We start from the raw sequence: 12097 nt of genomic DNA, 5'->3' as shown, positions 1-12097 counted from the left end.
ATTAAGTGGAGACAGGCATCGTCCAAATCTCTCTTTTGTCTGGATGATTTTTACCTATTATCGTTGTGAGTAATTCTTAAGGTGGACTGAAAGACTGAAAGAGTCTATAGAGAGAAATATATTTTCTTTTTTTTCCCAGCTGTCTTAGTTAGTGCATTGACCAGCATTTTGTATGGCGTCCGTGTCACTGTCTCCCCTATATAGTGTAGTCAGTTTTCCTTGTATTATGGATCTGTCAGAGAGCAGCATGGCACTGAAAAAGTTAAATAAAAGAGGAAAACGTGATTCTAAAACCACAAAAATTGGCAGAGGTAGATGCAGAACTTGCAATGACACTTTTGTTTTAAACGGACCAGATTTTACACTGCTGCCCCTATAACACTTGGCCGTTTAAACATGCCACTGAACATGGCACTTGTGCTGCACCTTCCCAGGGGGAGCTTTGGAAGGCTCCTGAATGTGTTGGGGGAGCATGCAACCTGAGAGGGTGCAGACTGCTCCCCATAGCATGCCCGACATTGGAGAAATGGAGCTGTAACTTTGGCGCTTCCCCACTTCCTCTAGGGTTGTGGGCAATCCCTGGGTTGCTGTTTTTTTTTTTTCCCCTAGCACCTTTTGAAATGGCATGCCCTCTGCATCTGTGGAAGGGCCAGGAACAATGCAGCGCTAAATTTGCACAATTCCTGCCTATTTAAGTTAAACTTTTACTGCCTAGTTATGTATTTATATCTGTTACAAGTGATATCAGAAACTGAGGTAGCATGGGTTAATAGATGGGGCACTGAACTGGGACTTACGAGACCTGAGTTCTATTCATGACTCTGCCACTGATCTGCAGTGTGACCTTAGTCATTTCCCCACTCCTGTTATTTGTCCATCTCGTCTATTTATATCGTAAGTGTTTTGGGGCAGGAACTGTGTTTTCCTGTGGATGTGTACAGTGTTCAGCATAATGGGGCCCAGATATTTGTTGGAACGTCTAGGTCCTGCTGTAATACAAATAATGATAATTGTTCCATTTGAGTAGGGAATATTTCTGATCTCTTCTCACATTGGCAGTGTGATGTACATAGACATTCCACAGTGAGCTGTCTCTGATGGGAGAGCTATCCATGATGGGACTTCTAAAAATGCCATTTCAGTTGCAGTCTGGTGTAGTTGCCTCTCTAGCTTTGATCTCCTTGCTTTTTCTCGTGCATGTAGAAAGCCTTTTCTTTACTTTACTTTTCTTTTTGGAAATTGAGAGTTTGGAATGCTTGCAAAATAAGTATCCCCTGTGTATCTGCAGTGTGTTTCTTTGGAGGGAGATTTGCAGATATTTCTTAAGCTCTTGAAAGCATGGTATGAAAAGTCAGACTTTCAGTATTCACATTTATAACTTAAATCCATTGGAAATAGAACTCTCTTTATGTCACATGTATTTGTTCAACGTTGACTCTGCTTTTACAGCCTATTGATTGTCAGTGTATTCTACGCCAGGAAAACCAAAGAGTCATATTGTTAAAAACAACTTTAAGTGCACTATTACAATTATAGCACAGCTGAGAAGGCTGTGCTTGTGGTTAAGGCACTGGACTGGGACTTGGGAGGTTTGCATGAAGTTCAAGACTCTCACTGATTTACTGTGTGATCTTAGGCAAGTCACTTAAACTCTTAGGGCCTCAGTTCGCCGTCTGAAAGATGGGAATAATACATATCACTTTAGACTGAAGGCTCTTTGGGCAGGGATTGTCTTGTATGTACTATGTGTACATATGGCACAACCAAGCCCTGATCTTAGCAGCCCCTAGTTGCTACTGTTATATAAATAATAGTAACAAGTCAATATTTTACTTCTTGTTTCTCTTTCTCTTTGAAAGCTCTAACCATGGGAGATGTGAAACTGGTGTCCTCAACTCGTATTTCCAAAACCTCTGTGACGCTGGAGCACTCACCTCTCAGCCCCTCTGTCCCAACAGAAGCACCAGCATTCACGCTTCCTCCTAGGAATATCCGGGTGCTGCTGGGAGGCACGGCCAGATTTGAGGGGAAGGTAAGAAATGCATCGTGGGGCGGTAGAGTGGCTTTTTGTTTCACTGCTCTCTCCTGTCATCTCACTGAAGGTTCCCGTTGGGCTGAAAAACGTAAGAATCTGGTTAAATATCTTGTTGACCCTCATTCTTACACGAAGTCACCCGTTGGTGAGTGATAGCTGGTATCTGAGACCTTACCATGCCAGTGGAGGAGAAAACATTGTTGCTATCTTACTGTGTACTAAGTGTAAACTTTAGGCAATCCCATCTTTCAGGAGTCTTAGCCCAGCATGAATCACTCCTCTCTGCCTCCATAATTGTCTCTAATGAGAGCCTAAGGCAGAAAACGGGCTCCTCCATTGCTGGCACAGTTCCTTCTCTCCCAAAAGTGCTTCTTTACAAAACGACAGGTTTCAGAGTAACAGCCGTGTTAGTCTGTATTCGCAAAAAGAAAAGGAGTACTTGTGGCACCTTAGAGACTAGTCTCTAAGGTGCCACAAGTACTCCTTTTCTCTTTACAAAACCTTACTTTTAAATCAAAACTAACACAGCAAGTCTTCCCAAGAGTCAAAAGCTGCTCATAATCTAAGAAAAAGAACTTGAAAACCGGCATGTAACATTGCCACCTGGCATAACTATGTATTCATCTGAAAGCAAAGCAATATTTTCAAAGTAAAGCCCAATTAATATGTACATTTGGTTATCCCAAAAGGACAGAAATCTGGAGAGATAAAAGAGGGGGGAAAAGCCTCTGAGATTTGTACAAAAAAACATTTTCCTTGAGACTTTCAGTATTGTCTGTACTTGAATCTGTATTATTTTCTCTCTGTCACAAATAATCTTCTTTTCTCTCTCTCTCATCCCAGTTATCTCCTTTTCTTTTCCATCACTCCAAATCTCACTTCTGGAGCTGTCACCCTTTTCTCTCCACTCTTCTACCCTGCCAGTTTTTGTCCTCCTCTGGTTGTGTGCTGACAGCTGTATAGTGAAATTCACTAGAATCCTAATCTTCAAAGTGGTGGGACATATCTGTCAGCACAAGGAGCAGAGTATAGCAGAGAAACAGGAACGATCAACCTACTGTTAACAAAAATGGTAGTTGGAAGGTTTTAGAAAATTCATTGCTATTAAAAAATTAACTTTAAGTAGGGGGGCAGTAGGGGCTGTCTGATATTTATCTTGTTTGTTGTTCAAACGAGAGCTGGTTGGAAAAAGATTTTTTTCCTGAAGACAACTTTTTGACAAAAACAAAAAATTGTTTTGGGAAAATGTTGACTTTTTGCTGCAAAACTGAAAACCAGAAATTAGTTTTTGGATTTTTGTTTAATCGAAAACTTTTTTCCCATCAATTAGCCCTAGTTTATATCTTAATTCAAAATTAACAAAAACCCATTTGACCCCCCCACCCCTCCCCCGGACTGTGAGGCGTTGACTTATGCAAATGCGTGTTCTTATTATTGCTTCCCTTGTACTCCCGCCCCTTTTCCTGCCTATTGTTCTGACATCTTGTTTCAGAGGCAAACTCTGTGAAGCAAGGACTGTTTCTTTACCCTGAGATTGCACAGCATCAAGCACAATGGGGTCCCAAGCCTGATTGGGTCCTTTACGCATGACTGTAATAAAAACTAATAACAATATGTTATGATAGAGGTATATAAAATCATGAGTGGTGTGGAGAAAGTGAATAAGGAAAAGTTACTTACTTGTTCCCATAACATAAGAACTAGGGGCCACCAAATGAAATTAATGGGTAGCAGCGTTAAAACAAATTAGAGGAAGTTCTTCACTGAGCGCTCAGAGAACCTGTGGAACTCCTTGCTTGAGGAGGTTGTGAAGGCTAGGACTATAACAGGGTTTAAAAGAGAACTGGATAAATTCATGGAGGTTAAGTCCATTAATGGCTATTAACCACGATGGGTAAGGAATGGTGTCCCTAGCCTCTGTTTGTCAGAGGGTGGAGATGAATGGCAGGAGAGAGATCACTAGATCATTACCTGTTAGGTTCACTCCCTTTGGGGCACCTGGCATTGGCCACTGTCAGTAGACAGGATACTGGGCTGGATGGACCTTTGGTCTGACCCAGTATGGCTGTTCTTATGTTCTTAATACACTGAAATCAGAGTTGGTGCACAATATTTGGCAAATTTTATTTCCTTTTGTATTTTAAATCTTCATTTGGCAATTGGCAATTTGTGTTAATTTTCCCCTGCAAGTATGGATGGTTACAGATAATTCTGTTTGACTGCAGTGATACATACATTGGAGATCAGTGGCTGTTTTTATTTGCAGGCTGTGGTCCTCATTTATTGAATAAAAAAGCTGATATTTCTGTATTTTAGACCAAAAGGATCTCATTACTACCCACAATGCACCACTGCATTTCAGGATTAAATGGTAACAGGATCAAAAAGAAGATTCTTTTTCTTATATCCTGAATAAAACATTCCAATCAATAACAATAGGACTCACATCTTTAATGAGAGACAGTGGTGGGCAACCTGCGGCCCGCAGGCCACATGCGGCCCATCAGGGTAATCTGATTGCGGGCCACGAAACATTTTGCTGGCATTGACCATCCGCAGGCACAGCCCCCTGCAGCTCCCAGTGGTTGCGGTTTGCCGTTCCCTGCCAATGGGAGCTGCAGGAAATGGTGGGCTGCAGGGACTTGCTGGCCGCCGCTTCCCGCAGCTCCTGTTGATCAGGAACGGTGAACCGCGGCCACTGGGAGCTGTGGGGGTGGTCCCTGCGGACGGTCAACGTCAGTAAAATGTCTCGTGGCCCGCAATCAGATTATCCTGATGGGCCGCAGATTGCCTGCCACTGGACTATAACCTACTCCTCAAGGGAACTGGACCTTGATAATCTAAAAGGACTCTGCCATCTCCTACCACAGTGATCTGGCTTACTGTGAGAGTACTCTCAAAATTATTCAGCAAAGGGACAGCTCTTAAATTTTAGTTCCAGCTCTGCCACTGATTAGGTGTATGACTTTGGGCAAGTCCCTTAAATTTTTTTGTGCTTCCGTTTCCTCATTTATAAAATGGGAATGATAATGCCTAGTCCACATGTGTTGTATGGACAATTAGCCATTTGGAGATGAGGAAGTGCTTTATAATTCAGGATTATTAAGACCACAGCTTTCATTCATCGAGCTACTAGTGTAGTTCATATTAAAAATTCATGATCAATTGATGATATGTTTATATTAGATCCTGCTGTGTGGCAGATTAAGTTTAAATACTTGCAGTCACAATCCATGACAGTTAAACTATGCACCATGCATGGAAAATCCACTGGTTCCATGGCTTCTGCCCACTGCTACTCTTTGCCTTGGGGAACCTTATTATGTCCCTTCCAGCTCACACAGCTGGGAGGTAGTGTGTAGTGTAGCTGTAATTGTACAACTACTGGAAATTATCATTGTGCATCCGTTCTAAATTTCCAATTTCTAAATTAGCCAGAGGCTGAGATATGAAATTGCATACTTTTTTGGATCTATATGTAATAATCAGGAGTGGGAAATAATGGAGCACATGTTCTCGTTATTAACTTGTGTAAAGAAGCTGGGCTCCATTTAATTTTTAGACAATTAAATCATTGCTTTAAGTTAACATGTTCCTGTGCGCCTGATCTATTGTTCATAACCTAATGTGGTCAGTGCCCTTCACATTTGATTCAATTTTATTATTGTTTATAAACCAATAGGGTCATATTGGTGTCTTGCTTATGGTTCTAGTCCAATGCTGTTGGAGCACTGCAGCTGTGTGCAGTGCTGTTAGACTGCCGCTTAATAGCCCTAGTCTTTGAGATCGCAATCTGCATACTTCATACCATATGTGTACATCTTTAGTTAGTTTGTGCGATGTTGCTCTTTCTGTTACTCTGACATTTCAGGGGCTCAGAAGGACAGTATTTGCTATTGAACATACTTCAGTTTTTCTACACTAGGAAAAATAGGCTATAGACGTTATGATGAATCATTAGTGATAATGTGCTTCATCACACAATATAAATATTAAACTAGACATACATTTAAAAAAAAATTAAAAATGGCTAGACAGGAGATTTTCTTTAAAGAGTTCTTCTGCAATGGAATTTATCTTATCAGAAAAGAACATACATTTTTGAGACTCCAAGACAGGATATTAATTTCATATTCTGATTATCTTATATACTCATTAAGAGAACTTAGGAGAGATCCCAAGAGTCAAACCCATTGTTTTTCTTTTCCACATGTTTTCATCTGTGACAGTATGTAAAGTAAGTTACACAAAATGAAAGTTAAAATGAAAGTGCAAAAGTTGAAAAAAGAAAGTAGCTCATAAATCTAGGGAACATGAAGTTAGAAAGGAACAGATGTTGTTGTCCTTGAAAGGAAGTTGGGTTTGTTTGTTTGGGTATTTTCCCTCAGAATTTTTGTGAAAACTGTGGAAAATTCACATGTATCTGACTATTCATCTCAGTTTTCCACATGGGAAATGCAGGCATTAGGTAGCATGTGAATAGTACTTATCTATAGAGCTTTTCTCCGGGCTATATAATAGACACACAGAGTTTTGGCCTAGTTATTTTTAAAAACGACTAGGCCAAAATGTTGCAAGGATCTGATTTTTATCTATCAGCATATTTAGTCTGTTAATCATTGGAACAGTTTACCAAGGGAAGTAGGAAATCCATTACCATTTCACGTTGTTAAATCGAGATCACAGGTATTTCTATTCAGTTAAGTGTTATTGGGTTTGATAATGGTCATTTGCATAGTAGTAACGAATAATTCTCTTCACTGTAGAAATTACTAGGTGGATTGCTGTGGCCTGTGTTATGCAGAGATTTAACAAGGTTACTGTAGAAGTCCCTTCTGGCCTTAAAATTGAAATAAGCATCTATAAAGTGCCAATCAGTGGTATCTAGGTTTTGCTGATTAAAATCTGGTAAATTCAGGGTCCAAGCAGGAAACCATACCAGTTGCTTTCAGAACACAGCAACCCCTTCTACTACTTGACCTGAAGCAAATGACCCTACATTTCACTTTATGCAGCTGTGAGGACTATTTTCATTATAAACTGAGAGCTAAACACTTTAGTAGGCTAGCAATGTTGTCACATCACCCAAAAGTAAATGATCTTTTGCCTTATTCCTAGTTGAGAATATTCCTTTATATTGGGGGAAAAAAAACCCTGAGATATTCCATTGTAATGATTCAAAACACTATAGTGTAACATTATAGTAATAGTGTAATACATCCCTAGCATCTTCCATCAACAGAATTCAACTCTAGAGAAATATTAATGAATTAACTCCTGCTACACTCACTAAGTGTGTATCAGTATTAGAGCGGCTCAGAAAAATTCTGATTAAACATTTTTCTTCGGAATTTGACAATTTGTCAAAATTGAACCATTTCAGAGAGAACCCTTTGGAACCCATGCCTGAATTCCTGCCAGCTCACCTGACTTGCTCCTTGGCAGCCTACATGAGGGGCTGCTGGGAAATATAGGACTTTCCTGGGCTCTACAGTTCCAGGGCAGTTTACCAGGCAGACTGCCCCAGTGTTGGGGGGCTCCATTCCTTTTTGAGGATAATTTCAGAGTCTTTTCATTATGAATAATTGGAACAAAACCAATTTTGAAATATCCAAATCCTCTGAGAAATGGAATTGCCTTTCTCCACCCAGCTCTAATTGGAAGAGTAAGTATGTCTTCACCTGAGTTTAATGGTGTTTTCTACCCTGCGTAGCTGGCCTGTCCTGGGGTATAGGCTAAATCTCAGGTGCTGCTTTCACTTGGGCTGGTAACCCAACCTCTTTGCAGTGCGGACATAGGCAAAATCACTCAAGGGCCCATAGACCACTAATGCCTTCTCACAATTCCCACTGATAGCCTGAAGGACAGACAAGTTCTCTTACAGTTCACTGGGAAAGAACCACAGAGCATCAGAAGTCCTAGTAACACAGATGCGGGAGCGCAGCACCAGTGAGACACAGTAATTTGAGCAGGGCTTTGTTGAGTGGCTTACTCATGCCCCAGCTAGGTTAAATCCCGAGTCCCCATCACCTTAGTTAACTCAAAGTGAAGGCATATTCTAAGGCACAGAGCGGTTAAGTTACTTGACAAAGCTCATACACCAACGTAATGGCAGAGCCAAGAATAGAATCTTGACTAGTCTCTAACCACTAAACCACATTCTCTTGATCCTTCCCTCCCTATTTTAAGCTGCAGGGTTTTGAACCATTAGGATAGAGAACTGCAGGCTTTGTTTTTTTAAACCAGGGTAGCCCACAACAGACACACTCAGTTGATAACTATATGATTTACAAAGCTAAGTGCCCATTCATAATTTTGCTTAATTTGAATAACAGATATAGTACACCAAAAATGTATGATGAATATTTCTTCTTCTTTACTGAAAGAAATTTCAGTGGGGGTCCTATAATATGAAATGACGCGATTAATTTCTCAATGAAATTGAAGAACTGTCAGTTTACAACCAAGAAAAAAGAAACACCCCTGTATTCAGGGTAATATTAAACTCTGCATTTTACTGCTGTGGACAGTTAATTGAGCAATGCTTTGGCTGTATATATATATTTTTAAAAGGTAATATCAACAATAATTAATTTTTATGATCCTCAATAATACTCAATAATAGCTGTGCATGGGAGGTATAGCCAAATATGCTACAGTGCACGAACTGATTGCATTGGGGGTCAGAAAGGATTTTTTTCCCCTTGGATAAAGCATTGCCCAGATGGGGTTTGGTGGTTTATTTTAATCCAAGCCAGTTGCCAGATTAATGTTAAATCCAATCCTATTTTGGTAATATGTTTTTTAGGACCTCTCTCTATCCAACCTCTGCTGCGGTCCCTAGGGTGAGATTTAGAGGCAGATGACCCAGGCAACCATCTGGGTCGCCGGGCTTGTGGAGTGATGGGCTTTGGATACTGTTTTTGTTGGTGGTGACAAAAGGGAAAATAGAATGTTTGAAGTAAAATGTTTCAGTTATTCTGTATGTGGATTCATCTTTCACTAACCTCCTAGAACAGGGGTGGCCAACCTGAGCCTGAGAAGGAGCCAGAATTTACCAATGTACATTACCAAAGAGCCACAGTAATATGTCAGCAGCCCCCCATTAGCTTCCCCCACCCCCTGCTCCCAGCACCTCCCGCCGGCCAGCAGCCCCACCAATCAGCGCCTCTCTCTCCCTCCCCACACCTCCCGATCAGCTGTTTTGTGGCATGCAGGAGGCTCTGGGGGGAGGGGGAAGGAGTGAGGGCACGGCAGGCTCAGGGGAGGGCACGGGAAGGGGTGGAGTGGGGGCAGGGCCTGTGGCAGAGCCAGGGATTGAGCCGTGAGCACCCCCCGACACACTGGAAAGTTAGCTCCTGTAGCTCCAACCCCGGAGTTGGTGCCTATACAAGGAGCTGCATGTTAACTTCTGAAGAGCCGCACGTGGCTCCGGAGCCACAGGTTGGCCACCCCTGTCCTAGAATGTTCTGGACCTTTGTAGAATCTTGTGGAACCTTCCAGACTTTCTGAGAATTATGTTTTCCTTTAACCTCCTGGAACGTTGTTCTCAGCCAGGCCCTCACAGGTATATAAGGGGTAAAGCATTGCCAGTCAGTCAGTGAGATACAAGAATGAAGTGAAGTGAGAACCCAGCTGCAGTATTGTGAACCTTGTTTTATTGTGTAATTGTGAAAGTGTACTTGTGTTTTAACACTTGAAGAGTGTAAGTAGCAACTAATAAAAGACACATTTAATGGGATGCCAGAGATATCTATCAAACTCCTAGCTATGCAACAAGACACAGGTGCTGACTTTCCAATGTGCTGGGGTGTGCTCCACCCTGACTCTGCCCCAGGTCCCGCCCTTACTCCACCCCTTCCCCCAAGGCCCCGCCCCTGCTCCACCTCTTCCTGACCCACCCCACCCCTTCTCCCAAGCCCCAGCCCCCACCCCGCCTCATCCTGCCCCTCTCCTGCTCTGCTTATACAGTGCTCAGCACAACAGGCCCCATTCTTGGTTGGTCCTTAGGCAATACCCTAATAAATATGGTTAGTAGTAGTAAGATGGAGTTTCAGGACCTCCTTAGTGCCTTTTTGACAATGTAAATAAGGAGTTAGAGAGTCTCCTTCTGCTTTGAACCACCGTCGATATGCAGCATCCATCCAAACCAATGTTGTTTTAGTGAAAGCCAAAATGGCTGCATTTGCCCGATCTTGAACTCCTATTTTTTACTGTGCTTCCAGTTATTTCAGATGCTGCTGTTTCCATCTCAACAATTAAAATCATGTGGAAAACTAGACAATAAAAATTCAAGGAGACTTAATCAGCATTATCTACTCCTACTTCACAAAATCATTTCTGATCCCGGAACGCTGGTTAAAGAATCCTTTTTGTACTTCCTGTTGCTGTTGACTGACGTATCACCGTAAATCATGACTCCTCATTTCTGCAGCCCTTGACTAGAAATTAAACGGTAATTTATGGGGTTATAGTTTGAATGGTCCAAAAAGGAAAAGATGACAAAAATATACATCTTGTTGTGTGAAGGGAGATAATGTGAGGTTGCTAGTTATGATTCTGGTTTTTAGTAAGGCTCTTGATGTTCCAATATTTGGTCATATTTCAAACTCCTGCTGGATTTTGACTGTTATAGACTTATATGAAAAAAGGATTCTTGTCCCAATTTAGTGCGGAAAAATGGAATGAACATGAATCTATTGTGCAATATTTCACTCTTTACAACAGTAGCAAAATGGGGTCAACATATAACATTATTAGTGAAAAGTCAAGAATGTGGGGAAAAAACACAAAAACTGAAAAGAAATTAAATTCCAAACAAGCTTAACAAGCAAAGGAGAAGTAATCAGTGTGCTAGATATATGAATAAAAGGAATAATGAAGAAGTGCAGAAATTGGTAGATATAGATGTCATGACACCACTCGCTCACTCAATATGATTGTTTTACTTGTCCCACAATGGCTGATCACAAATCTGTAAAATACTGACCAGGTCTTATTAAAGTCTTCAATCCTGTATTAATTTGAAAAGTATCATCCTTTCCCGCATGGCCTCCCTCCAAGCTCTGTTCCAGTGTATGTCTTTGTTGTGATGGATTCCATTAGAGAGGAACTTATTATGTAGCTTTGGGCTTGCCCCTTAGAAGAAATGTTCTTAACAGCACATGAAGTATGACTGCAACTTATGAATTCCAGAAATTGTTTATTTTGGGGAGATGCGCAATTGGCTCTTTGTTCACAGTTGAAATAAGATTAAAGATTAAAGAAGAAAAACCAAATATTGGAACAATGTAAGCAGTTAATTAATGCTTGTACTGCTCCAGAACATAGTGGCTAGAGCTGGATGAGAAACCAGAACATTTTTTACAAAAAACCTGTCCCTTGTGTTGAAGCATTTCAATTTCCACTCTCTAGCTTGTCGAGAAAAGGGATGAATATTTTGCAAAAGAACTTGCCTTGACTTTATTACTAATCTGACTTCATTATAGAGTAATTTGCCCACAGCTTTTAATGATTCCTTATATTTGCTTTCCTCTACCATTAGCAAAACATAAATATTGTGGTGCTCAAATGCCCTATTTCTGTTTCAGTCTGATCTACATGACCAGTAATCATCATGGAATTTCAGAGATTTTGCCTTTCCTAAATTAGACCAAATTATCACACTTCTGGATAATACAGTTCTGCTTTGCCCAGCTAGGAAAAGAAAGTAGCCATTATAAAGGCAGTAATGTCCAGCATTGTGAATCTCTGCAGATCACCATATACGGAGAATGTTTATAATCACAAGACATCATTACTCATTATCATTTTGTTCAGTCCATGCTCACTTTGGCACCAGAGACACTCCAAAACTGACAGTTTCTGCTCTTGACGTGTTATTTGGCAATGTTTGAGCATGGATGTAGCATGAATTTTGAAAAGCTGCTGGGAGAAACCAAACATCTTTCTTTTTGACTTGGGACATCAGGACACCTTAGTATGTAATATGTATACATTAAATATGTGAATAATACAGAACTCAGCCCTTCAACAAAGGGAACCAGGTTGCCTTTCCACTAT

General features: G+C 40.9%; 1 protein-coding gene across 1 annotated transcript in view; it reads left to right on the top strand.

The window, feature by feature from the left end:
- The window catches only part of MYLK (myosin light chain kinase), a 329642-nt gene that overhangs the window by 97674 nt on the left and 219871 nt on the right, over window positions 1–12097 (top strand). The window contains exon 2 of the mRNA XM_077830296.1: window positions 1860–2032. Within this exon, the coding sequence (XP_077686422.1) occupies window positions 1868–2032 (165 nt within the window). The 5' untranslated portion in view covers window positions 1860–1867. The remainder of the gene's footprint in view (window positions 1–1859; window positions 2033–12097) is intronic.

Source organism: Eretmochelys imbricata, chromosome 11, assembly GCF_965152235.1.
Source record: "Eretmochelys imbricata isolate rEreImb1 chromosome 11, rEreImb1.hap1, whole genome shotgun sequence".
Lineage (NCBI taxonomy): Eukaryota > Metazoa > Chordata > Testudines > Cheloniidae > Eretmochelys > Eretmochelys imbricata.
This window is presented reverse-complemented; position numbering and strand designations above follow the sequence as displayed.